The sequence below is a fragment of the Lacerta agilis genome, chromosome 13 (genome assembly GCF_009819535.1).
Source record: "Lacerta agilis isolate rLacAgi1 chromosome 13, rLacAgi1.pri, whole genome shotgun sequence".
Lineage (NCBI taxonomy): Eukaryota > Metazoa > Chordata > Lepidosauria > Squamata > Lacertidae > Lacerta > Lacerta agilis.
The window spans coordinates 6,663,630-6,691,608 of record NC_046324.1 but is presented as its reverse complement, the minus strand read 5'-3'; the positions used below and the strand labels follow the sequence as shown (position 1 = coordinate 6,691,608).

At 48.2% G+C, this 27,979-nt stretch overlaps 1 protein-coding gene across 2 annotated transcripts in view; it reads right to left on the bottom strand.

The window, feature by feature from the left end:
* Positions 1-27,979, bottom strand: part of ALPK3 (alpha kinase 3) — a 100,656-nt gene that overhangs the window by 55,989 nt on the left and 16,688 nt on the right. The window contains exon 2 of one of the 2 annotated variants that reach the window (XM_033168071.1): positions 2,906-2,944. The exons of the other annotated variant lie outside the window; for it this stretch is intronic. Within the exon in view, the coding sequence (XP_033023962.1) occupies positions 2,906-2,944 (39 nt within the window). The remainder of the gene's footprint in view (positions 1-2,905; positions 2,945-27,979) is intronic. 2 annotated transcript variants of the gene reach the window in all.

The window sequence follows — 27,979 nt, the reverse complement described above, 5'->3', positions numbered from 1 at the left end:
GTTGCTCTGGCTACAATATGCCTCCCGCTGATCTGCTATTTGCATTGAAAAAATAATTAAGTGGAAAGTGAATGCCAGGTCTACTTTTGGCCCCCAGTTAGAAAGACTTAATTGCATCTAAAGAGGTAAAAGGTGGAGGTAAAAGACCCCTGACAGTTAAGTCCAGTCGCAGACGACTCTGGGGTTGCGGCGCTCATCTCGCTTTACTGGCCGAGGGAGCCGGCGTTTGTCCACAGGCAGTTTTTCCGAGTCATGTGGCCAGAATGACTAAGCTGCTTCTGACAAAACCAGAGCAGCGCACTGAAATGCCGTGCTTTGGAGCTCACCCCATCGCGGGGATTCAAACCGCCGACCTTCTCATCAGCAAGCCCAAGAGGCTCAGTGGTTTAGACCACAGCGCCACCCGCGTCCCTTCTAAAGAGGTACCTGTTAATTATTATATTATTAATATTATCACCTGTGCTGCTGAGAAAAGCCACGAGGTCACAAGTATACACTGGTTCCTAAGTTGCTCCCCATGGGACTGGGGGGGGGGGGACAGACCTATTTTTCCCCGTGGCTATTATGGAATTATGAAACAGCTGCAGTTGAAGCAGCCATGGCATCTAATGCACCGTCTGCACCATAGATTTAAAGCAGTATTATACCACTTTAAACCATCACAGCTTCCCCCGAATAATCTTTGGGACTGTGGTTTGTTAAGTGTGCCGCGAGTTCTTGGGAGACCCTTTGCAGAGCTATGATTCCCGGAGTTCCCTGGAAAGAGAGACTGATTACTGAGAATGCAGGTCACAAACAGCTAAGCCAGAAAAGCTGGAAAGAAAGAAAAAACCCAAGCCCCCTAGAAATCTGATGCTGGTGGCCAAGAATTCAAAATATTTTTCAAGCCCCCACAACAAGCTTGAGGGCTAAATATTTGCTTTGAGGAGGAAAAGATAAGCCACACACACTTCTCAGGGATCCACATTCTTCATCCAGTATCAGATTCCCATGCAGTTTGGTATGCGCAAAACTACAGAGACCAATGGAGAATGCTCTTGGGGTGCAACCACACCACACACTTCATCACTGTTTTGTGTGCATGTGTTTCCCCATCCCCACTTTTTTTCCTTGGTTCCAGCCCATGCCATTTCCCCAGGACATTTCCATTGCAAATTGCAGCCTGGAGCTTTGCTGAATTGCATGATTGCTCTTGTGCGTTTATATACAAAGCCCAATCAGTTTGCTAGAAGGAAAGGTGGGAGGAAGCAAGGGAAGGGGGGGGCGATCAGGCTCACCTTGTGTTTAAAGAAAACCAGCAGAAAGTCTAGGTAAATTGGTCAAATTTACCATGGTAGGCAGGGTGGACAACAAGGAATGGCTTCGATCCAGCTCCATGGTGCAAAAATATCTATTACGTTAACAAGGTTCGGGATTTTGTGCAAAGACACACACACACACACAAACACGTCTAGTGCAAACCGTGGCAGATCAGGAAGTGTGTGGACTGCTGAAGTTTTTCTTAAATGCATTTAAATCATGAAACCTCCCTGTCTTTAACACAGCATAAGAGCCAAATTTTAATATACGCCATCAGAGAGCCGCTTCTCCCTTGTAAAGCCCCTTTTAGGAGATGGCCCACATCTTAGTGCCAGAGCGCATGCTCGCATGCAGAAAATCCCAGGGTCAATCCCTAGCATCTCCGAGGAAAAGGACCCGATGGCAGGAAAGGGGAAAGACCTCCGCCTGAGACCCTGTAAGAACTGCTGCCAGTTATAGTGCAGGTCACTAAGTTAGATATTCTAATCTGCTGGAGGACAGCTTCCTATTTTTCTAGAAAGGGGTAGTAAAGAGTCGAGGGTGTGCTTAACACAGGCATAGACAAACTCGCCCTCCAGATGTTTTGGGACTACAACTCCCATCATCCCTAGCTAACAGGACCAGTTGTCAGGGGTGATGGGAGTTGTAGTCCCAAAACATCTGGAGGGCCAAGTTTGCCTATGCCTGGCTTAACACTTTCCTTTCCAGCCCTTTTCCGCCATGGATCTCTGTCTCTACACACACACTCCCCAGCCTTGTTGCATGTGTCCAAGCTCATTTTTGTCTTTCGGATGCAGTTCAGGAACCCCACAGCAGAGAGAGTTTCAGGGGGAAAGAGGTCTGGCAGGAAAAGAGTTCAGCATCCCCTCCCCACTGCAAACTGCCCCTTCCTCAAGGTGCTTTGTAACAGAGAAGCAGCCCTCAGACTAATGTACGTCTCATCTAGCTTGGAATTTACTCACCTCTCCTGCTCCTGTTGGGACAGGAAAGAATCTGAAGAAGATGGGTCATTTTATTCACAAAGGAGGAGTTCCTCCCTTCCCTATAAAATCAAACTCTCTGCTATTCTAGCACGCCCCTCGTCCAACGCAGAAGCATTGCCAATAGGAGATTTGGTGCCTGCTCCTCCGCGACTGGTGACAAATCTGGAAAAGCCAGGTAGCCTTCCATAATCTTTGTCAAGCCTAAACCATTTCACATAGCAAACACAACTTATTAATGCCAGTCTCTCCCAACCTGGTTCCCTCTAGATGTTGTAGACAATGACTGCCAGAAGTCCTGGTGCTCTTGTAGTTCCAAACATCTGGAACAGTGTTGGGTGGTGCCCACAGGGTGGAATGGAGGGAGCAGGCACCAGGTTCGAGGGAGCTGACTTGAACCAAATAACAAGTGGGGGGGGACAGCGTCTTTCTTCTTTAAAACTATCCCGCTGTGTATTCCACACACCTTTAGGGAGTTTCTTCAGTACAAGCAAGTATAAGCATGCAGGATCGAGGCAGCATTGTCAGTACGGTTAGTACCCCTGAACTCAGTGGGTGAGTTGCACAGAAAGTCTTCTTGACCCCAGAAGTGTGCAGTCAGACAAGACTAATACAATATCATTTACCTTCCAAAGCTGGAGGGAGATAACCGGCTGGTTGATAAGCTAAGCAGAGACAGCAAACAAAACAATTAGAATTTAAGAGTAATAATAAGAAAGCATCAAAGGGAGCTCAAAACAACAGTTATTGGGATGTATTAAATGAGTCCTCGCAACACAAGTCAAGAGACTATTAATAAAATTCAGCTGCCCTCCACCGCCTGCCAGTATAAACACACGACGCTGTAAATTGCAACCAAAGGCTATGAATGAAAAGGGTCGTTAACAGCAGGGGAGAAAGGCAAGGGCAGTTCGGTATATCCCCAAAATGCCACTTGGAAGCGTTAGGCAGGCGTTGCACAGCTGTGGGCACAAAGCAGCGAGGGCAGAATGAGATTTGGGGCAGCAGATTGGCAGCCCACCTTCTCCATAGTGAAGGATGAGGATGGGATTGGGTTGCCATTGGGTGCCAGGCCCCATTTCCTTGGCACTGCAAGAGAGCTGGATTCACCCAGAGAGAGCCACAAGGGACTGCACACCGGCCGGGCTGGGTGACCTCTGCACAACTTGACCCCAAGGTGTCGACATACCTCTCGGGGAAACCAGAGACCTGTTTGAGCAGGATCTGGTAGTAGCTCAGCTGGAGCACGAAAGCATTCCAGAAAGCAGCTATATATAAACAGCCCAGCTCTTTCTTAGTCAGCTGTTCACCTCCCTAACAGCCCTGCTTACGAGCCATTCCAGACAATAACGTCTCCTTGCAATAGAGCTGTTTTTATTAGCTCATTCATTAAGGTGGTTCCAGAAGTCCATTCCCTGGAGAAGGGCCACCGTAGCACTTGGGACACAGGGTGGGTTGAAGGAATCAGGTGACACAAGGGGCTAATTGGGTTTCATTGGGTGATATGAAGTTTCCAGTTTTGACCTGCATCTTCAGTTGGTGTCGTTCGTTGCTCAGGTGCAGAAGAGACCAGGGAACCTGTTGGCCTCCAGATTGTTGATGAACATCAACTCAAACCAGTTCTAGCCTTCATGGCCAATAGTCCAGGGTGAAGGCAGTTGGATTCTCACATCTAGGAGGGGGGTGTCACATGTTCCCAGTCTCTGAGCTACTGAGCTGCTCTCAAATGACCATCCCACCTTACCTTAGCTACTTACTTGACTGGTCCCAGCCTGCCTCCAGACTGTCAGCTCTATAGGATGAGCAAGTAAAATCCTCAATGATACACACTGGGCAATAGATATTGGTCACAATATAGATATGGAAGCATGGGAACGATTGTGGAATATGGATATCACATTTACAGCATGTTACAGTCTAAGAGAAAATTATTTGAAAATGATACATCAATGGTACCTAACACCGAGTAAATTGGCAAAAATGTATAAATCCAAATCGAGTAAATGTTGGAAATGTAAAGAGAAAGAATGTTTTTTTAAATCATATGTGGTGGTCTTGTAGTAAGGTTAAATCTTACTGGGAAATTATATACAATGAATTGAAAAAGATGTTTAAAATAATGTTTGTAAAAAAAAAAAAAACCAGAAGCCTTCCTTTTGGGAATTATAGAGACAGAACTACCCAAACTATATAGAAATTTATTCATGTATGCGACTACAGCAGCAAGAATGTTACTTGACCAAAACTGAAAAGAAGAAGAAGAAGTCCCAGCGAAAGAAGAATGGATATAAAGACTTATGGAATATGCAGAAATGGCAAAACTTACCAGAAAAATAAGAAATCAAGATGACAAACTTTTTATAAAAGAATGGAAATGGTTTCTGGAATACTTACAAACAAACTGTAAACAAATAAGAACATTGACAGGATTATTGTGATAACCTGCAGTTTTATAGGAGTAAAGTAGATGAATAAATGAACAAATTAAGTTATCTTGGATATGCAGAAAATATTAAAAATAAATTTAAGGAACCGCAGAAAGAGGGGGAAGGAAGTCAAGTTTTGAAATATTGAAATGCTTGTAAAATTATTGAAATGAATAAAATTGAAAATATAATCTTCATCATCATCATCATCATCATCTGACTGTGACCTCTACCAGAAAGTCTGATACAACTCTGAAGATGAGTCACAAATGCTTCTAGTCACTGTCCTCTCCTCTGTTAAGAGCCAGTGTGGTGTCATGGATTAGGACGGATGAAACTCAGGTTCAAAATCGCCATTCTGTCCTGAAGGTCAGAATGTGACCACGGGCTGGGGACTTATCTCTCCCCACTGACCAGGGTGGCAAGGGATGATGGGGGCTGGAAGCCCAACCACATCTGGAGGGTACAAATTCCCCATCCCGGCTGCCAATAAATACTTGCACATACCTATCGCCAACCTCCACAACTCCAGCTGTGTTTTCCCTGTCTGGGCTCAGAGACCCAGTACACATCTGGCTCAAAGGAACAACACAGCTGGGAAGAAGTGGTTGCAGGAGCAAAACCAGTGAGCAGGGGAGTTCATCTCCTCTGCTCTGCCCATCCCTTCTCTGCTTTGAATCACCCACTGTTGCAGCGTGACTGTTGCAGCGTGGCTGTCCCCATTTCTAAAGGCCAAAGTGGACATGACATTTGCCTTGTAGTCGGCCGTTGCATATTTCATTTTTCTTCAACCAAGAGCTGGCACAGGGAGCAGGCGCTGAGCTTGATCAGGGCTGTGGCATGGAGGAGGGGGGTTGTAAGCCTTTCCCCACTGAGATTTTGACTGAAATCGGAGAGGGGAGGGGGAACAGGTTGGGAGTAAAGCCCCCACTGGTGTCGATAGGAGCTTTCCCCCCATTGCAAATGTGAGGGGAGGGGGTTCTGCTCAGGCCTGCATTGGGCCCAAAGGGTTAAAGCCCCACTCTCCCAAGCCACAGTCCCAACCCAGATCGCCCCCTTTCCCAAAGGAAAATGGGACTCAGTGCTTGGAAAGTTTATTGTAAACAACTGTTCTGTTTCATGTCCCCAACCATTATGATATTCAAGCCAAAACAGCAGAGCCACTTTTCAGATAGCTAAAAATTGTAATTGCAACGGCCACAATCACACACAGCGAAGTGTGATGAAACCCCTATCTACCAACTATCTATCTGTGTATCTATCTAGCATTTGATTAAAATTAAAATTGGATTGGATTAAATATCACCCTAAGTGCCACAGAAAGTGGAACTTAATTCATGTTCAGTTCACCTGGGCATTATAGGAACTCCTTTCAGGTAAACCGTAATTTCGAGGTTTCTGAATTAATTCATCAAATTAGTTAAACTGAATTAGATCACTGCAAGCACTGGTGGAACATCACAACGCCAAAGGTCATGTCCAACATCATGTCTCATTCGGCCGCCCCATGACACAATTCACGCTATTTCAGCTAGCTAAGGCTTTGGGGAAACAAGCCTGTCCCTTTAGTCCTTTGAAGCAGGACCACGTGGTGGACAAGCCACGGACATTCCCAGTTCCCAGCATGGAAAGTGCAAGTGGAGGAGCCAGAGAGAGCGACTCCAAGGGGCTGAGAGCCAGGGGGCTGGCGCAAGAGACATTCTACACAACAACCCTGGAGCATCACCACTCCACAGGGTCTGGGTCAATTGCTGTTTGCAATGTGTTGTAAGCCAATTTTGGACAAAAAAGGCAAAAAGGGGCCCGGTTTTCCCAAGGAGGAGTTCCGGAAATTTAGCCCTGAGAAGCCCACACCTTTTCTGAGCTCCCCACTTACGCTGGAAAAACAGAGGCGACACCGGAGCTGGTAGAAGGGAAAGCAAGGCACAGCCCTCCCGTTTATTTGGATCTGTTGCAACAGAGGTTCCCCTACGTCGTGTAGAATCACGAAGAGAGAGAACCATGAGTATAGTCACAGGGAGGGTTTTATACATTTTTGTTCCCATACAGGTGAATGGAAGGAAAAGAGCAGGAAGGAGGGATTTACATAAGGTAAGTACAAGGAGATGGCTTATACAATAGTGACGGAGTGGTCTTCCTGCCGGTTCTTTGGACTTGCTAATACTCCTGTTGTCTTCTGTCCTGCAGGGTGGAGTTGGTGATCGGAACTTCCTGGAGGGTGAACGTCCGTGTTGTTTTGTATATGAATAAAGGTGATTCTCTTTGAATGGCAGATGTTTCCATTGTCTTTTATCCTGCTGCTTTGGTGGTAGACCCAGTAGATGGCGCTGTGGTATAGGGGAAGCAATTTGACAGTTCATAGAATGTTGAGGACGGGAATCTGACAGCTCCCGGATGAGTGGCAGTTGGTCTTTATGAAGGGCGGCAGCTAGAGGAAGCCCTTTGCAACGTAATTTTGATACAGTCAGAGTGCAGATAACCTTATAACCTTATAGTTGTTACAGAGAAAAATACATGGAGTGCAGGGATACATTTAAGGTACATAGCTAGAGAATCAAGAGTTACATTTTGGATACAATGTCAGAGACCCACACACAACGTAACGATACATGACATTTTGGAGGTGAAAAGGGCACATTAAAATCAGCGATTACAGAGGGGAGACATCTGCTTAGCAATTAGGGAAAAAGGCACGCCTTTACGGTGTTTTTGCAGGTTCGGGTGGGGTGCGCTGAGGAAGGGCAGCCCCAGCGATAAGGATGTTTATTTCGGTCAGGACCTGAGGCAATGTTTGTCTATTGTTTTCACTCACTGGGTTTTGGCTGATGCATTTAGATATGCAAACGGTGGAGGGGCTGGGTGGGGAAGCTAATCTGGCTGCAGGTGATGGGTGGGTACGGAGATGTGGGTGATTGGATGATAATGAGCGGTCAGATTTGCATCTGAACATCCGAATTGTTATCGCCCGCCTCCCCCTCCCCTCTCTGGCCAACTTGTCCTTCTGCTTCTGGAAAGAAGTGGATCTAAAATGGCGTTGCAGTGGATTTCAGGTCCCCTCTCTGTGCGTAGGGGTGGTGGTGGGGCGAAGATGTAGGTGACATGGGTATACTCCTATTACATTTCCCCTCTCTGCGGCTTAATTTTGGCACAAAATTATGGCCGCACATCCTTAGTGGAGTAGACGCCGCCCCCTAAGTGGTACATAGGAATTGGTACCGGGTTTCCATGGAGCTGCACCAAGGGGGCTTGGACAGGAAGGGGGGGAGGGTCAAGCTGAACGCAGTGCAATGGGGAAACATTGGAAACAGCAGCAGAAGAAGGCAGCTATTGCAATCACAGAGGCAGTTATAAAAAGTATTCCTTTCACTGTTTCACGTATCCACGATGTATTAGGGAGCCATGACCATGGGTCCCAGTCGGATATACCCTCATGTTGGATGCCTTTAAGGTTACCGGTGAGGGAGGCAATGGCGTTTAGGTGGGCTGAGATGTTGAAGGTTTGGTCCGTGACATAAGAACAGCACTCTGCCCCGATGAGCTTACACGCCCTGCCCTTGGATGGAAGAGGCGGAGGCGGAGTCACTGCAGTAAAACCCATAGGTCCAATGTTCGGTGTAAAAAGAATCTGTGTGGCCCTCCCAAAGTCCATGTCCTTGGTCCTGGGGGAAGTATGGGTGCGTGAATTCCCCCCCAACGACCTTGCAAGGTAGTCCCATTGTGGCAAGTCAAACGGTTCCACTGCTGGTCGAGGGTGAAGAAAGCTCTACCAAAGATTTCAAAGGAGCTTGACCTGACGAGAAGTTCCCAGACCTGTAAGCCTTGGAGACAGGGTCGGAACGCGTGACGGAGCCATGTCCTGGTTCCCGGCAGGCAGAATGGGAAGTCACCGAAGGAGTTGTAGTTGGGCTGGCCTGGGGTTCCAAGGGCGGTCTGGTCTAGGAAGAAGTGTTCCGACGGGTTTCTTCCACAGTTGTAGGGCTGGGTGGTGCTCTCGAGGGTATAGCCTGGCAGGACGGCGGCTACGATGATCCTGGTGAGCTTCCGGCTTCTTACATCCATGGCGAGGTCTACCTGTGAGGAAAGAGAGCAGATTGACAGACAAGGGGGAATGAGACAGAAGGGAAGGAGGGGGGTGGTGTTTTAAAGGGAAGAGGGGAGGGTAAGGCTCGTCACGGGCGAGCCTCTTTCCGAAACTGCATTCTGATGGGAGGATGGTCTGGATCTTCTGGGCTAGGATCGATAAGTATCCTCGAGAGCCACTTTTCTTCAGGGTTCTTCCAGGACCCCTCTCCAGCTGCTAGGGGACTACGATTACCCCCGCTGTCATCTGGGAACGTTGGTGGGAGGTGTGGTGAAGGATCCGGGGATGACTCTACGGTGTCTGGCACAGGCGTGGCGGTGTGATGCAAAGGAGCTGGAGCCGCGGAGGTGTCATCTGGGTCGGTGGCTGGTTGTTCCTGGTTGTCTCTTGTTGCCACGTCGTCGTCGGGAGGCGAGGCGTGTTTGCACCGGGTATAATGTATCCAAGCTGAACGTTCAGCCACCTTGAGGGCGGTTGGAGTTGTAAGGAGAACCTGGAAGGGACCCTCCCACTGTGGTTCGAGGGTGGATTTCTTGTGGGTCTTCACCCTGACCCAGTCCCCTGATTTGAACTGGTGAGCGTCAATGTCAAGGGGGATATTTTGACAATTTGCGGCATAGTGATGCAGTTTCTTAAGGTGCCGCTGCAATTCTGACACATAAGTGGCTAGTTCAGCTTCCCCAGCCTTGAGCTCAAAGACGGGGAGTTGGGAAGTGTGGGTAGGGGAAGGTCTCCCAAATAAAAGTTCATACGGGGAGAGCTTTGTGGGTCCCCTAGGTTGACTTCTGATGTTATGTAGAACTATGGGTAAAGCGTTAATCCATTTGAGGTTGGTGGCCTTACACAGTTTCCCCAACTGAGTTTTTATGAGTCCATTCATGCGCTCAGTCTGGCCGGAAGACTGAGGATGATACGGGTTATGTAATTCCCATTTTATCCCAAAAGCTTTGGTAACGGCTTGGACGACTTCTGCAGAGAAGTGGGTTCCGCGGTCGCTGTCAAGTCGTCGTGGAACCCCATATCTAGGAATGATCTCTTGCATAAGGATTCTGGCCCCAGTTTGCGCATTAGCTTGTCTTACAGGAAAAGCTTCAGGCCAGCCTGATAACTTATCCGTGATAATGAGAATGTACCGATAGTTTTGACATTTGGGGAGCTCGGCAAAATCTAATTGAAGACTCTTGAAGGGGATATATGCCCAAGGTCGGGAACCGGGGGGACCTCGGGGTTCTCTCTTGGGATTGAAGTCTGCGCATATGGGGCAGTTCTTTGACACGGATTTGGCAAATTGATGTGCACCAGGGGCATACCAATTCCTAAGAAGGCTGTCTGCTAGGCGATTGGCTCCCCAATGGGTGAAATTATGTAACACGCGCAAATGTCTAGGGACCCAGACTCGGGGCATAATCATGCGACCATCAATCTTAAGTGTACAGATGGGATCTTGCGAGGACAACAGGAAAGTCGGGCAAACTAGGGCTGGCGGCTGAACCCCGGTTTCCCGTAGGGGGCTGGGCCTCGGTTAAAGCCGTTTCCCCTGCCTTGGGGTTGCCCTCGTAGGTTTCCAGCGGACGGTTGGAAGCTGGGGTTCCCGGGCGGACCTCTGTGGAAGGGAACATTATTCCCTGTCGGGGCAATCTGTGGAACGCCTAGGGCTAGGGCCAACACACGGGCATCTTCCTCCTTTTCCTTCCTAGCCTCCTTTTTCCTTCGTTCATCTCTTCCGTCAAACATAGTCTTTGCTATGGCCAGGATTTCACTGATAGGTTTCCCCTCATAGCCAAGCTGTAGGGAGAGGACCTTCCTAATATCTGCATTACATTGGTCCTTGAAAAAGCTTTTCACAATTATTTGGTTCTCCGCTAGAGAGGGGTCGATGCCTCCCCACGTCCTGAATGCATTTATGAGACGTGTGTAAAAGGAGGATGGGGTCTCATCAGCTCCCTGTGTTATGGCTTGTATTTTTGTCCAATTTATCCCTTTCTTCTTGGCTGCTCTTATTCCTTCAATAACCGCTTTCCTGAAAACCCTGAGGTGCCACTGGTCTTTTGCTGAGTTATAATCCCAGTCAGGTTCATTCCTGAGTTGGTGCGCGGTAACTAAAGCGGCATCGGCAGGTTTATTTTGTCCATCCTGAAATTGTGGCAAGATGAGCGCTTCTCCTGCCTTAGATAATATTTCCTCCCTGTCGGGGTCATCAAAGAGGGCTTCTAGCAGCATGTGGACATCTGCCCAAGATGGATTATGCGTCTTAAAGATAGAGTTAATAAATCGGACGCATTGTCCGGGCTCATCTTTAAGGGTGGCCATCTTATCAGCCCAATTCATTAGATCCGATGATGTAAAAGGGACGTGAGAGTACACGAAGGTGGCAGCTCCCTGATCTGAGGCGGACGCTATGGGTACATGCCTGAGGGGATACTGTCCCTCAGGGGTGTCCATTTCCGCTGTCTTAGTCGGAGTGGAGTTGGTACCCTCCCCGTCGCTGCGGCTCTGGTCCGCTGTCACTTCCTTCAGTGCCACTATGAGCTGCCTTATGAGGGAATTACTGCGGGTCCTGCTGGAAACGGGGCTCAGGGTTGGAGGGGTAGTACGTTCGCTCCGGGGTCTATTAGGAGATGGTGACACAGGGCTGAGGACGGGCGGTGCGGTCTCAGGTTCATCATCTGGGTTGTTGGGGACGGATGGGGCTCCTCTTACTTCCCAGAGTCTACAGGTTCGGAGGGGATAGCTGTCCTGGATCTCATCTTCTGTAACTTCCCGGTAGGGAGGCGGTTTAACTTCCTTCTTCCCTAGCACTGACATCTGGTGGAAAGCTTTAGGGGATTTGTTGCTCTGTAAGACGTCTCTTGCTGTTACAAAGAGGTCGAGGTATTGGACCTGTAGCGGGTATTGATCTTCCAGGACGGTCCGTAGCAAGGCGAGACGTTTGATATTAAAGGAACCGCCGGATAGCCAGATTTGATCTACGGGGTGGTGGGCAGTAGCCCTCACCCAACAGGTCCTGCATAATTTCTTTAGCTTCCTTTTGTCAAGATCATGTGTCCCTGGCAGCTTTGCCCAGTTCAGAAGGACGAACTGGAGCGGGCTGTCAGACTCAGAGTCCCGTCCCGGGCCAAGTTGCAGTTGCGCTTTGCCCTGCTCGGGAGTCTGGTATTGGAATTCCTTGGACTGAGGTGCACCCATCTTAACTATAGGGTCGGCCTTTTATACTGCAGTTCGGGCTGGGGAAACCCTGAATTATCGGACACTCACTAACACTAACCCTGGGACTGCACAGTCCCTTCTTCCTGCCTACCGTTCGTCTGCGCTAACTACTAGGCGGCCAGCCGTTGGCTCCTTCGCTACTAGGCTGTGGTGCGATCAAGTACCTTCGAGACCCCCCTTACTAGTGTCAATTCAATTGCTGAGGGTCCGACAGCAACGTTCCTGCCTCTTACACGCTAAGGAAGGGGCTACCTGCCTTCGAACGCTTGCGTGTGCAATGCCGAAGCGGTAAGCCCAGGATAGATTTTTGAAAGGAAAAGGTAACCTTGCGTTCTGACAGCAGTCCGTCACGTCTTTTCAGATCAGAACTGCGCAGGGGCGGCTTTACCTTCAAAGATTAAAAGAGGAAAGGAGTAAGATTTCGACAAGAGAGTCAGGGTAGATTTTGGGTCAGCTGTCGCGTTTAGGACGGAAGCGCTGTACCCAGGACTTTGGTTCTGCTTTATCACTTTGCCCTGCAGCTGTGCTGCTAACCAAAGTCCGAGCCAAGAGAAAGAAAAGGGATAGAACAGAGTTTTTCGTTGCTGCGGTCACTTATCCACCCGTTATCCCGTGTCCCCTATACTCACTTAGCGCTCTTTCGATGGCTTTCCCGGGTTCCTTTAGCCTTCAACCAATGAACGAAATGACAAAAAAAAAACAAATTTCCTTCCCGGTTGCGTTGCTTTCCTCCGGTGCGTCCCGCTGGAACTCCAAATTACTGCCGGAGATCCTGGTCCCCGGGGCGGGGGAATGCTCTCCCTGCAAAAGGCTGGGTGCGCGCTGAGCTCCCTCGTCCCCAGACCCCTCAGATCACCGGGAAACTTGGGTCCCTGGAGTGGTCGCCAAATGTTGTAAGCCAATTTTGGACAAAAAAGGCAAAAAGGGGCCCGGTTTTCCCAAGGAGGAGTTCCGGAAATTTAGCCCTGAGAAGCCCACACCTTTTCTGAGCTCCCCACTTACGCTGGAAAAACAGAGGCGACACCGGAGCTGGTAGAAGGGAAAGCAAGGCACAGCCCTCCCGTTTATTTGGATCTGTTGCAACAGAGGTTCCCCTACGTCGTGTAGAATCACGAAGAGAGAGAACCATGAGTATAGTCACAGGGAGGGTTTTATACATTTTTGTTCCCATACAGGTGAATGGAAGGAAAAGAGCAGGAAGGAGGGATTTACATAAGGTAAGTACAAGGAGATGGCTTATACAATAGTGACGGAGTGGTCTTCCTGCCGGTTCTTTGGACTTGCTAATACTCCTGTTGTCTTCTGTCCTGCAGGGTGGAGTTGGTGATCGGAACTTCCTGGAGGGTGAACGTCCGTGTTGTTTTGTATATGAATAAAGGTGATTCTCTTTGAATGGCAGATGTTTCCATTGTCTTTTATCCTGCTGCTTTGGTGGTAGACCCAGTAGATGGCGCTGTGGTATAGGGGAAGCAATTTGACAGTTCATAGAATGTTGAGGACGGGAATCTGACAGCTCCCGGATGAGTGGCAGTTGGTCTTTATGAAGGGCGGCAGCTAGAGGAAGCCCTTTGCAACGTAATTTTGATACAGTCAGAGTGCAGATAACCTTATAACCTTATAGTTGTTACAGAGAAAAATACATGGAGTGCAGGGATACATTTAAGGTACATAGCTAGAGAATCAAGAGTTACATTTTGGATACAATGTCAGAGACCCACACACAACGTAACGATACATGACATTTTGGAGGTGAAAAGGGCACATTAAAATCAGCGATTACAGAGGGGAGACATCTGCTTAGCAATTAGGGAAAAAGGCACGCCTTTACGGTGTTTTTGCAGGTTCGGGTGGGGTGCGCTGAGGAAGGGCAGCCCCAGCGATAAGGATGTTTATTTCGGTCAGGACCTGAGGCAATGTTTGTCTATTGTTTTCACTCACTGGGTTTTGGCTGATGCATTTAGATATGCAAACGGTGGAGGGGCTGGGTGGGGAAGCTAATCTGGCTGCAGGTGATGGGTGGGTACGGAGATGTGGGTGATTGGATGATAATGAGCGGTCAGATTTGCATCTGAACATCCGAATTGTTATCGCCCGCCTCCCCCTCCCCTCTCTGGCCAACTTGTCCTTCTGCTTCTGGAAAGAAGTGGATCTAAAATGGCGTTGCAGTGGATTTCAGGTCCCCTCTCTGTGCGTAGGGGTGGTGGTGGGGCGAAGATGTAGGTGACATGGGTATACTCCTATTACACAATGCAAATGTCTTTTGAAAAAAGCCAAAATCAGGGGTCAGCAAACTTTTTCAGCAGGGGGCCGGTCCACTGTCCCTCAGACCTTGTGGGGACCGGATTATATTTTGAAGGGGGGAAATGGGCGAATTCCTATGCCCCACAAATGACCCAGAGATGCATTTTAAATAAAAGCACACATTCTACTCATGTAAAAACATGCGGGCCGGATTGAGAAGGCGATTGGGCCGCACCCGGCCCCCGGGCCTTAGTATGCCTGCTCATGGCCAAAATGCTCATCTCCATTACAGATATTTCTCTTCGACACCAAAAAGTAATCCTCCGCCCGAGAGAAGCTCAAAGGGGGTGCCCATAAATGTTCTTGGGTAGTAATGCAATTAACAACAACAACAACTTTATCATTGATATTATTATTTACTAGCTGCCCGGCCACGCGTTGCTGTGGGGTTTTTTGCTTTTTAAAATTCTGACCCTGAAAGTATTCTGGAAGCTCCTGTTTTCGTTCTTCCCTGTCCCTGTAGACAGGGGCCAGGCCGGTGGTATTGATCACTTGGGACTGTGTGTGTTCATCATGCGAAGTTGCGGCGGCCATTTTAGGTGAGGGCACTGGGCACTTTTTGGAGGCCTACTGCGGGCCTTGCTCTGGTTTTTTTTACTGTAAAAGCGCACCCCCCACACACAAACACCCGCCTCCTCACAATTAACTGGCCCCATGCTCTACGCCATTAAAAAGAGCATTCTCCCCCATCCCAGTCCCAAAATTAAGCACCCCAGCGACAAAATCCCCTCAGAGCCGGTCTTACTCATTGCGACCTCTCAGGCAGCCTTCGGCTTACTTTGTTCCCGCATTTTTTTTCTCCCCCCTCTCTTCCGCAACTGCCCTGCCTCCTGCTCCGTCTTTTTTCCACATTTCCACTAAGCAGTTTGTGTCAGAAAGTCCTTGGGTGCTTACAGATGGCAGTTATAAAATGGTGGACGGGGTTTTCTTTTTGGCGCAGGTCTGATGACGTCAACAGGCAATCCGCCTTTCTATTGGATGCTGTTGGAGTCTTCATTCCTTTTGCTGGTGAGGTATAATAGGTGTGCCATATTTTTTGCCTTTATTCTATATTTTAGGCATGACAGGTGTGGTTTTATTTAATTTTCATTATGCTAGATCCTTCCTCGATGGCCATGTTATGCTTTGTCCTAATTTGATGCTGTTTGGTGCAGCGGTTACGGAGCAAGGTGGTGTCGCGCACGCAATGGGAACATTTTTATATATATAGATACAATTGCAGTGGCCAGCAACATGAGCGTTCACATAGCTGCAAAGGCACTGGAGAAAAGAGAGAGTTGAGCTTTCGCAGCGTGTTAACTCTTCTCTGTCAAGTTTCAAGAGCAGGATTTGAATCCTATATATCTTTGAAGCATGCAGACCATCTGGGAAACATGTGATTGGGGGTTACAACCGGTTGAGGCATGCCCAGTGCATGTTTTCACATATTTACAAGAGAGAGAAAGGCAATAGCATGGCTTCTAATGAATCACAAGACTGGTCCATCTAAGCCAAACAGGCTGGCAAGTGGTCTCTACGTCCTCCAGAGAATGGTCCCTCCTAGTCTTGGTAACCTGAACGTAGGAAGTTGCCTTACAGCAAGCGGGACCAACTAGTTCAGTAGCATCTATACCAGAAGCAGGGAGCCTGTGGCCTTTCAGATGTTAGTACAAAGGTACAGAATCAGAGTTGGAAGAGACCAGTGTTCAAAATTCCTCGGGCACCAGGCGTGTTTTGTGACCACTGGCCACCATGGGGAGATTGCTGGATGCCAGGTTGGCAACCGGCTGGCTGGCATTGAGGTGTTGGATGTGATGGCAGCACCACAACAAAAGATGTGCATCAAAAGATGAGCATCTTGTGCTTCTGCGCTGCTGCACAAGTTAGCTGGCTTGCTAAAGGTTACCATTTCCCCGAGAGCTTCTTACGTAGCAAAATTCCCAACATGTTTCATGTAGGAACATTTATTGCATCGCTATCCTGCCCTTCATCCAATTAACTCACAGCAGCATACGCACCATCAACAACCCTGCAGGGTAAGTTAGGCCCAAGACCACACAATGAGCTGTATAGGGAGATGGGGATTTGAATTCAGGCCTTCGCTACATCACCCTTGATTGCTACCGATGACAGTCAACATGAGTGCTGAAAAATCATTTGCTACACTGGGGGTGCCTTTAGGGAAGAATGCCATAATATGTGAAGCAGCTCTTTATCTATAGACATCTTAGACCTAGGGGTGAATCAACAGATTCCAGAGAATGTGTGGTAGTCCATGTCTGGAATCTACAAGTTTGTCTTGCAACTTGAGCTAGTCTATGTCATGCAGTATCGCTGGGGGGAAATATATTTTTTTAATCTACATCAAGTAGATACAGCTATCATACATTTTAAAGTCAAACCACCTCTGTGACTAAACCCGCATTCCCCAACAAGGTGTCCTCCAGATGTTGTTGGACTACAACCCCCATCATTCATTCATTTTCATTCATTTATTTATATTCAAACCATTTGTATACCAAATCATCACAGCCGTCTCTAAATGCTGCGCAGACAAACCCATTTCAAGAAGACCAAAGACGAGTTAAATCTATAAAATCCATTTTTAAAGACTGCTGGATTTATTTTTGTTTAAGTTTTCAGTTGGCGCTGGACATTCAACAGGAACGAGACTGATCTGACCTCAACTGGAAGGGAGATCCACAAAACTGAACCCACGGTACTGTACACACGCCTCCTTGTGAATGTGAGCCTGGCATCCAAGCCACCCACGGGAGATAAAGGTAAAGGGACCCCTGACCATTAGGTCCAGTCGTGTCCGACTCTGGGGTTGCGGCGCTCATCTCGTTACTGGCCGAGGGAGCCGGCGTACAGCTTCTGGGTCATGTGGCCAGCATGACAAAGCCACTTCTGGCGAACCAGAGCAGTGCACGGAAACGCCGTTTACCTTCCCGCCGGAGCGGTACCTATTGATCTACTTGCACTTTGATGTGCTTTCGAACTGCTAGGTGGGCAGGAGCTGGGACCGACCAACGGGACCTCACCCCGTCGCGGGGATTTGAACCGCCGACCTTCTGATCAGCAAGCCCTAGGCTCCGTGGTTGAACCCACAGCACCTCCCTCATCCCTCCCATGGGAGATGGGGAGCCCTAAAACCCCGAAACACCCCAGTGATCAAGAAGGGATGCACCTGGACCCAAGTTGTTATGGGCCTTTGTACAGAAATCACCCCCTTGGCCCATCCGCTGAACCACTGTCACTGCCAACTGGCTCTTACCACAAACGATGGGCAGGCGTCAAGAGAGCAAGATGCTGCTCGCATCATTGCAAGAGTCCTTTCCACAACATAGACCAATATGGATCCCATGGAGTGTGGAAAGGCACTGCATTGAACACCTCAGCTGAAAGTGCAATGAGAGGAGCAATGGAGCTGGGCAGCTTTATCCTCAGAGCGCCACACAAATTGAACTTATCACCCTGAGGCCCTTACACCACTGCTGGTACCACCAGCCTGCAGACCACCTGAAGCAGCTCTACTGGACGGTTCTTTGAGGATGCAACAGAGACAGCAAATTAATTCTTTGCCACCTTCTCTGCCGCTTGGTAGGCAGAGGTGCGACCTACAGGGTTCGAAATTCCCCGGGTACCAGGCACGCTTTGCGACCGGCAAGGCTCCAACTGCGACCACGTGGAGATCTGTGGGTGGCAGGTTGGCTCCTGACATCTCCACCTACCTGGCTGGCTGGCTGGTATGGCAGCACGGCGACAAAAGATGCATGTCTTGTGCTTCTGCGCTGCCATGCGAGACAGCTGGCTTGACCGGCAGCAAACTTTGCTCCTGCGCTGCCACGCAAACTATAATCCTAGGCGCATTTTCTTGAGGGTCAGAAAGCCCCTCTGGATGCAGAGGGACTTACATCCCTGAAAAATGTGCCCAGGGAAAAAGAGGGTGAGGTGTGTTCATCCTTGTGCCTACACTGCCAAGCTTGCCCAGCCCGGTGCACCCATCTCTTTTCGTTGAAGCTTGAATTTGTTTTTCACCCCCTGTGTTCCAGTCGCCTGCCAGCCTGCTGCATTGCCCACAGCTTTCCTCAGTAAACCAAGCAACACCAGAGAGGAGCCTCAGGAGGTATCATGTCATGTAATCCAAATGTCCATTGACTCAGGTGATGGCCCTCCAGGCAGAGCAGGACTTAATCATCCTTAACCATTTGCCATTCTGCTTCCCCATCCCTGCTCAGACGTGCTCAGTTTTGAAGTCTTGCTGTCCCGAGCACAGCCTCACAGGGCAAATCTTATATACGTCTACCCAAAAGTCAATGTGGCTTACTCCAACGTAAGTTGGTAAAGGATTGCAGTCTTAAAACAGCTCTTTCAGCAACTGATCCAAGCACTAGGAAACACAGCACACTGTTCCCATGACTGCATGCCGCTGTCAGTCCAGAAACTCTCGGAAATGTCGATAGTTGCTCACATAAGAAAAATGGTCAGCACCGATGAGAAATCAGGACTGCAGGCTGGCATCAATTTCTGTGTTCTCCGAAGCTCAAAAACCACTTCAGTGATCTCAAAAGTTGCTAACAGTCCACAATGATGACTCACTGGCTCACTCCTTAGGTTGAGTCACTACAAGGGAGGGTGGCTAAGCTAAGACTTCTTATGCAAGCATGAACTGCAAAGTGCCACACTCACAAGAAAGCAATCTTTTAGTGTGGCACTGGATTTTTCTGGAAACCCCTGTCTCCACCATCACTGTACTGCTTTTCAATGCCTGCTAAATACATTTTTTGTTTTGGGAAGCCTAAACCCAGCCATTTAGTTCTATTATGTATACGTGCTTTTAAAACTTGAGTTTGGTCGTTTTGTTGTGCCAACCGTTTTTAAAGTCTGTTTTTAATTGCTATCTTTTAAATGAGTATTTCATATTATTTTATGAAAACCACTTCGAGATTTATTTCACTGATTAAGTAGTACACAATTCTTGCTTTAAAAGGGGGGGAAGATACAATATCATCATTTGAACAAATTATTTAAGAAAGGCAGGATACAAGGGTTTGGGGAACAAATATCACAAGTGGAGAGAGATCTGTCGGAATGGAATGTAAAAGTGCTGTCTAAAATGTAAAAGTTACAGGTGGGTAGCCGTGTTGGTCTGCCATAGTCAAAACAAAATAAAATTAAAAATTCCTTCCAGTAGCACCTTAGAGACCAACCAAGATTGTTCTTGGTATGAGCTTTCATGTGCATGCACACTTCTTCAGATACACTGAAACGGAAGTCACCAGACCCTTATATTTAGTGAGAGAGTGGGGAGGGGTATTACTCCTATTCCCACCACCCTTCTGAGTAACACCCCTCCCCACCCTCTCACTATATTTAAGGGTCTGGTGACTTCCGTTTCAGTGTATATGAAGAAGTGTGCATGCACACGAAAGCTCATACCAAGAACAAACTTAGTTGGTCTCCAAGGTGCTACTGGAAGGAATTTTTTTATTTTGTTTTGTTTTAAAATGTAAAAGATATTGGAATGGGAGACAAAGGATGAGGAAGTAAAATCCTCAATGATACACACTGGGCAATAGATATTGGTCATACCGGTAATATAGATATGGAAGCATGGGAACGATTGTGGAATATGGATACAGTATAAAATTTACAGCATGCTACAGTCTAAGAGAAAATGATATGAAAATGATATATCGATGGTACCTAACACCAAGTAAATTGGCAAAAATGTATACATCCAAATCAAATAAGTGTTGGAAATATAAAGAGAAAGAAGGTTCCTTTCATCATATGTGGTGGTCTTGTAGTAAGGTTATAACCTACTGGGAAATTATATAAGACACCCCCATGTATAAGACGCCCCCCTATTTTGGGGGACTCAGATTTAAGAAAACGGGGGGAAGACACTATCCATGTATAAGACCCCCCTAATTTTGGACATTGTTTTTCAGGGGGGAAACCTAGTCTTATATATGGAAAAACAAGGTGTAATAAATTGAAAAAGATGTTTAAAATAAAGTTCGTAAAAAAACCAAGAAGCTTTCCTCTTGGTGAATCACAGGGACAATACTACCCAAAGTGTGTAGAAATTTATTCATGCATGCAACTACAGCGGCAGATATGTTACTTGCCCAAAAATGGAAAGAAGAAGTAGTCCAAGCGAAAGAAGAATGGTTACAAAAACTTATGGAATATGCAGAAATGGCTAAACTTACTGGAAAAATAAGAAATCAAGATGACAAACTTTTTATAAAAGGATGGAAATGGTTTATGGAATATGTACAAATAAAATGTAAACAGATAAGAACGTTGGCAGGATTATTGTAACAACCTGCAGTTTTATAAGGATATAGGTTTAAAGTACCGTACATGAATAAAAGAGCAAATTAAGTTAATTTGGCTATGCAGAAAATATTAAAAAATAAATATCAGGAACTGCAGAAAGAGGGGGAAGGAAATCGATTTTTGAAATATTGAAATGATTGTAAAATTATTGAAATGTATGAAACTGAAAATCCTAATAAATAAAAATAAAAAGAGGGGAAGAGAGAGTTCTCTAAATCAGCCGTTTTACTTGCATACATAGAGCTTCCATTATTGCCCCGCAGCTTAATAATAGCCCTTTGGCAGCTGGTGCAGAGCCAATTCCGAAAGCCCAAGCAGAAGTCGCCTCTGCAAGCCTTGGCTTGCCCCGATTGCTCTCTGTCCTCCCAGCCGATTCTCCTCTTCCTCCTCTTCTCCTGGGTATCCCTCAAGGCCAGCGAGAATGCCAGGCGCATCGCGCCCGCTGATCAACTAGGTCCTTTGCTAGCAGCAGGGAACAATACAGACCTCTAGGAAATCGCTGTGATAAAACAGCTTCCTCCCTCCTCCTCCTCCTCCTCCTGGCCCATTGGCCAAGTTCACCACTGCACCCAAAAGCCCAGGAAAAATAATCTGCTTTATCCCTTCGCTGGCCTTGAGGAGGGTCCATAGCCTCACAGAACTATCAACTGTCCACGAAACTGTAGATTTGTGTGTGCGTGGTTTACTGGAGAGAGAGAGAGAGAAGGCCACTGCATTTTGCACATTCTCCAAGGCACCTTTTCCTTCATTTATACTTCCAATGCAGAGAGGAGAGGGAAGCAAGGCCCAAACGCTGAAATCTGCACAATTTAAATACCTCTGGCACTTTAATAAGTACATAAGGTAAGAAGAGCCCTGCTGGATCAGGTCCATCTGTAGCCCAAGGCTGGGGAAGGGTGCTAGAATACGGTCCAGGGTAAAAGGCGGATCTAGACGGATCCTCATGAATTCATATGATTTTTTCATTCAAATGAAAAAAAACCACCATGATACTGTAGACCACATCTCAGTCTATATGTAGCATCAAAAAAATCATGCATCCACTGTTTTGTGGGGCCACAATGGTGCAAAAACTTGTTTAAAAAACACGGATCCTCATGGATCCTCATGATTTCTGCATTGGGACACCCCAAACTCACCGTCAAATCACATATCATGTCCAGGGGCACAGCCTCCACCACAAAAATCTGGGATCCATGGCTTCCTCACGACAATATGGCGCAAAAACTTGGTTTTGAAGCACGGATCCTCACGGATCCGCACCCTTTTTGCATTGGGCCACCCCTAACTCACCGTCAAATCACACATAATGTCCAGGGGCACAGGCTGCACCACAAAAAACACGCATCCACGGCATCCTGGCAACACCGTGGATCAAAAACGTGGTTCTGAAGCGTGGATCCTCACGGATCCTCACCCTTTTTGCACTGGGCCACACCAAATTCACCGGCAAATCAGACATCATAGCAAGGGGCACAGCCTGCACCACAAAAAACACGGGTCCACCGCTTCCTGGCGACACCACGGCCCAAAAACGGGGTTCTGCACCACAAAAAACATAGATCCGAGGCATGGATCCACATGAATTCATATGATTTTTATATTGAAACAAAACAAAACCACCATGATACTCTAGACCAAATATTAATCTATAGGCAGCACCAAAAAAATCACGTTTCCACTATTCCATGAGGCCGCAATGGCGCAAAAACATGGTTCTGAAGCGCGGATCCTCACGGATCCTCACCCTTTTTGCACTGGGCCACATCAAACTCACCGGCAAATCACACATCATAGCCAGGGGCATAGCCTGCACCACAAAAAACACGGGTCCACCGCTTCCTGGCGACACCACGGCCCAAAAACGGGGTTCTGAAGCGCGGATCCTCACGAATCCGCACCCTTTTTGCACTGCGCCACATCAAACTCACCGGCAAATCACACATCAAAGCCAGGGGCACAGCCTGCACCACAAACATCATGGATTCACCGCTTCCTGGCAACACTAGGGCCCAAAAACGTGGTTCTGAAGCACGGATCCTCATGGATCCGCACCCTTTTTGCACTGCGCCACATCAAACTCACCGGCAAATCACACATCATAGCCAGGGGCACAGCCTGCACCACAAACATCATGGATCCACCACTTCCTGGCGACACCACGGCCCAAAAACGGGGTTCTGAAGCACGGATCCTCACGAATCCGCACCCTTTTTGCACTGCGCCACATCAAACTCACCGGCAAATCACACATCAAAGCCAGGGGCACAGCCTGCACCACAAACATCATGGATTCACCGCTTCCTGGCAACACTAGGGCCCAAAAACGTGGTTCTGAAGCACGGATCCTCATGGATCCGCACCCTTTTTGCACTGCGCCACATCAAACTCACCGGCAAATCACACATCATAGCCAGGGGCACAGCCTGCACCACAAACATCATGGATCCACCACTTCCTGGCGACACCACGGCCCAAAAACGGGGTTCTGAAGCACGGATCCTCATGGATCCGCACCCTTTTTGCACTGCGCCACATCAAACTCACCGGCAAATCACACATCATAGCCAGGGGCACAGCCTGCACCACAAACATCATGGATTCACCACTTCCTGGCGACACCACGGCCCAAAAACGGGGTTCTGCACCACAAAAAACATAGATCCGAGGCATGGATCCACATGAATTCATATGATTTTTATATTGAAACAAAACAAAACCACCATGATACTCTAGACCAAATATTAATCTATAGGCAGCACCAAAAAAATCACGTTTCCACTATTCCATGAGGCCGCAATGGCGCAAAAACATGGTTCTGAAGCGCGGATCCTCACGGATCCTCACCCTTTTTGCACTGGGCCACATCAAACTCACCGGCAAATCACACATCATAGCCAGGGGCATAGCCTGCACCACAAAAAACACGGGTCCACCGCTTCCTGGCGACACCACGGCCCAAAAACGGGGTTCTGAAGCGCGGATCCTCACGAATCCGCACCCTTTTTGCACTGCGCCACATCAAACTCACCGGCAAATCACACATCAAAGCCAGGGGCACAGCCTGCACCACAAACATCATGGATTCACCGCTTCCTGGCAACACTAGGGCCCAAAAACGTGGTTCTGAAGCACGGATCCTCATGGATCCGCACCCTTTTTGCACTGCGCCACATCAAACTCACCGGCAAATCACACATCATAGCCAGGGGCACAGCCTGCACCACAAACATCATGGATCCACCACTTCCTGGCGACACCATGGCCCAAAAACGGGGTTCTGAAGCACGGATCCTCACGAATCCGCACCCTTTTTGCACTGCGCCACATCAAACTCACCGGCAAATCACACATCAAAGCCAGGGGCACAGCCTGCACCACAAACATCATGGATTCACCGCTTCCTGGCAACACTAGGGCCCAAAAACGTGGTTCTGAAGCACGGATCCTCATGGATCCGCACCCTTTTTGCACTGCGCCACATCAAACTCACCGGCAAATCACACATCATAGCCAGGGGCACAGCCTGCACCACAAACATCATGGATCCACCACTTCCTGGCGACACCACGGCCCAAAAACGGGGTTCTGAAGCACGGATCCTCATGGATCCGCACCCTTTTTGCACTGCGCCACATCAAACTCACCGGCAAATCACACATCAAAGCCAGGGGCACAGCCTGCACCACAAAAAACACGGGTCCACCGCTTCCTGGCGACACCACAGCCCAAAAACGGGGTTCTGAAGCGCGGATCCTCATGGATCCGCACCCTTTTTGCACTGCGCCACATCAAGCTCACCGGCAAATCACACATCATAGCCAGGGGCACAGCCTGCACCACAAACATCATGGATTCACCGCTTCCTGGCAACACTAGGGCCCAAAAATGTGGTTCTGAAGCACGGATCCTCATGGATCCGCACCCTTTCTGCACTGCGCCACATCAAACTCACCGGCAAATCACACATCATAGCCAGGGGCACAGCCTGCACCACAAACATCATGGATTCACCGCTTCCTGGCAACACTAGGGCCCAAAAACGTGGTTCTGAAGCACGGATCCTCATGGATCCGCACCCTTTTTGCACTGCGCCACATCAAACTCACCGGCAAATCACACATCAAAGCCAGGGGCACAGCCTGCACCACAAAAAACACGGGTCCACCGCTTCCTGGCGACACCACGGCCCAAAAACGGGGTTCTGAAGCGCGGATCCTCACGAATCCGCACCCTTTTTGCACTGCGCCACATCAAACTCACCAGCAAATCACACATCATAGCCAGGAGCACAGCCTGCACCACAAAAAACACGGATCCACCACTTCCTGGCGACACCACGGCCCAAAAACCGGGTTCTGAAGCGCGGGTCCTCATGGATCCGCACCCTTTTTGTATTGGGCCACCCCTAACTCATTGTCACATCACATATCATATCCAGGGGCACAGCCTGCACCACAGAAAACACGGATCCACAACATCCTGGCGACACCGTGGACCAAAAATGTTGTTTTCAAGCGCGAATCCTCATGGTTTTTGCATTCTGGGACCCCAAATTCACCCTTAATTCAAATATATTGTACATAACCACAGATCTGACCACAAAAAGCATGGATCTACTGCTTCGTGGTCCTGGCCAGATGCTGCCCTGGATATAATGGCCAATATTTAGGTCTGTGTGCTGGGGTGCAGGAAATGGAGTCGGCTGAATCTCAGTCCATTAAAGATGGGGGTCCAATGGCTTGGCCGGAATGATTTTGGTTCGGTTTGCCAGCTCCCAGCTCTTGATGATGCACAATAGTCACCTGTACCCGCCATCAGGAGTCTGGGTGTGATCCTGGATGCTTTTGTCTCTATGGAGGCACTGGTCACAAATGTAGCCAAACTGGCATTTTAAAATCTTTACAGGTTAGGCAATTGGTACTGTACCTGTCCTTTCCAACCTAGCCATGGTGATCCATGAAGCAGTCACCTGCAGTCTAGACTACTTTAACTTGCTCTACGCCTGAGCTGGGGTGGGCGGAGTATAAATGTGATAGATAGATAGATAGATAGATAGATAGATAGATAGACAGATGATAGACAGAGAGACAGATAGATAGATAGATACGCAGGGCTACTCTTGAGACTACTCTAGAAACTCCAAATGGTCTAAAATGCAGGTGCATGAGTTCTTACTCGGACTTTGTGGAGAGCCCACATTCAGTTGGTGGTTCATCAGCTGGATTGGCTCCAGGTGGAGTATCAAATCAGGTTCAAGGTTTTGGTGCTAACCTTTAAAGCCTAAACAGTCTGTCACCTTTCTTATCTGTGGGAATTATCTTCCAATACATCCCCCAAAGAGGGTGATGCTTATCTAACAGCAACCTACTGGTGGTTCCTGGCCCAAAACATATCCAGCTGTCCCAACCAGAGCCAGAGCCTTTTTGGTGGAACGCTTTGTCTAATGAGACCAGGGCTCAGCGCAATGTATCTCAGTTATCTCACTCGCTGGGTCGTCACCTTACAGTGGTGAGTGGGCTTGCACATTCCTATGGCCCTTGTGAGCGAAGCAGGGCCTCCCAAGGCGGTAAGGTCAAAGGGAAGGAGCTAGACAAAGAATGATCCAAGAAGTCCTCATTGGCAGAATAGGCGGATGTAAACAAGCGGTATGTTACAACGGCTGTGAAGGCAGATGAAGGCTGCAGCAGATAAGATCTACCAGTTTGTCATGACTACTCATGCCATTGGAACAGAGCCCTACTGCAAAGACACTGCGTTGGTCATTGTGCACTGATCTACACACCTAAAACAAATTCACGCACAGGCATCTTCCAAAAACCCAACCCAAACCCCAAAAGTCCCATGGTGATTGGCAAATGGTAACGGGGGCAGGATCATTAAATCTGGAAGCCCCTAGTCATGAACTGGCACATGGGCGGTAGATACAGATTCAGTTGTTCTGACTCAAGGAACGAGGCAGTTGAGCAGCTCTGCAGCTGTATCCATGACTGAGCAGCCCTTTTAGGATCCACTCTGCTCACCCCGAAAAGGGGGAGGGGCTAGGAAAGGTGGCCTAAACATAGTCTGCTTCCCCTTTTCCCTGTCTGGATTACTGCACCCAGTGAGGTCACCACCCAGTGGTCGTAAAAGACAATCCAACTTTGGAACATGGAACATACGGACTTTGTCAGATAATACAGATAACGAGCGTCCTGAATACAGAACTGCCATCATTGCAAGAGAGCTGCAGCGTTTTAACATCAATATTGCAGCGCTTCAAGAGATTCGAAGAGCAGGCGAGAAACAGCTGAAGGAAGAAAAAGGAGGCTACACATTCTTCTGGAAAGGTCTATCTGAACAAGAACATTGAATACATGGGATAGGCTTCGCTATCAAAAACGACCTTGTGAAGCTCCTGTCAGAAGTCCCTACCGGTATTAATGAGCGACTCTCAACCCTTCAAATAAAGCTCACCAAAAACCAACAGGCTACTATTATAAGCGCTCATGCACCAACACTGGATGCTGATGAAGACGTGAAATAAATTTTTTACTGTCAGCTGGATACCATCCTATCAGAGACACCTAAGGAAGATAAAATTATCCTCCTGGGTGATTTTAATGCAAGAGTTGGGCGAGATTTCGATCTGTGGCCTGGGACTATTGGGAAAGAAGGAGTTGGCAACAGCAACCAGAACGGAATTTTACTTTTGATGATATGTGCAGCGCACAACCTTGTTATTACCAACACACTCTTTCGACAGAAAAATAAATTTAAAACTTCATGGAGGCATGAAAGTCTTCTTCACCGTCGCTATCGCCACTTGGTAGGCTTGACGTTGAGCTCTAACCAGTGTCCGGTCCAATTCAGAATGAGTTTTCTGCCACCGGCGCTCTAGCTGTCTCAGCGACCGTTTCCTCACCCTCAGCTCTGGAGAACACCATGGGGCTGTCTGGGCTCCATGCAATCGGAGAGGGCGCCTCAGAACCAGACAGTCGATAGCCCTGGTTAACTCCGCATTCCAGCGAGCCACCAGGAAATCAGATGAAAAGCCCTCAACATGGGATAAAGCATCCCCTACCACTCTCTGGAAACCATTTGGACCCATTAAGTGACAGGGGCGGACCATCCAAATCGGTCCCACCTCCCTGCAGAGGGGAAGGGTTGCGGAGAAGTCCACTTGCACCAGGAAGTGATCCGACCATGGCACTTCTTTTGTTTTGCTTTTACTTAATGTCAGATCACCAGCATCCATAGAGGTGAGCACCAGATCTAAGGCATGTCCATGACTATGAGTTGGGCCAAACTTATTCAGGGACAGCTCCATGGAGGCCATGCTTTCCACGAAGTCCCGAGCAGCCCCTTGTAAGGTC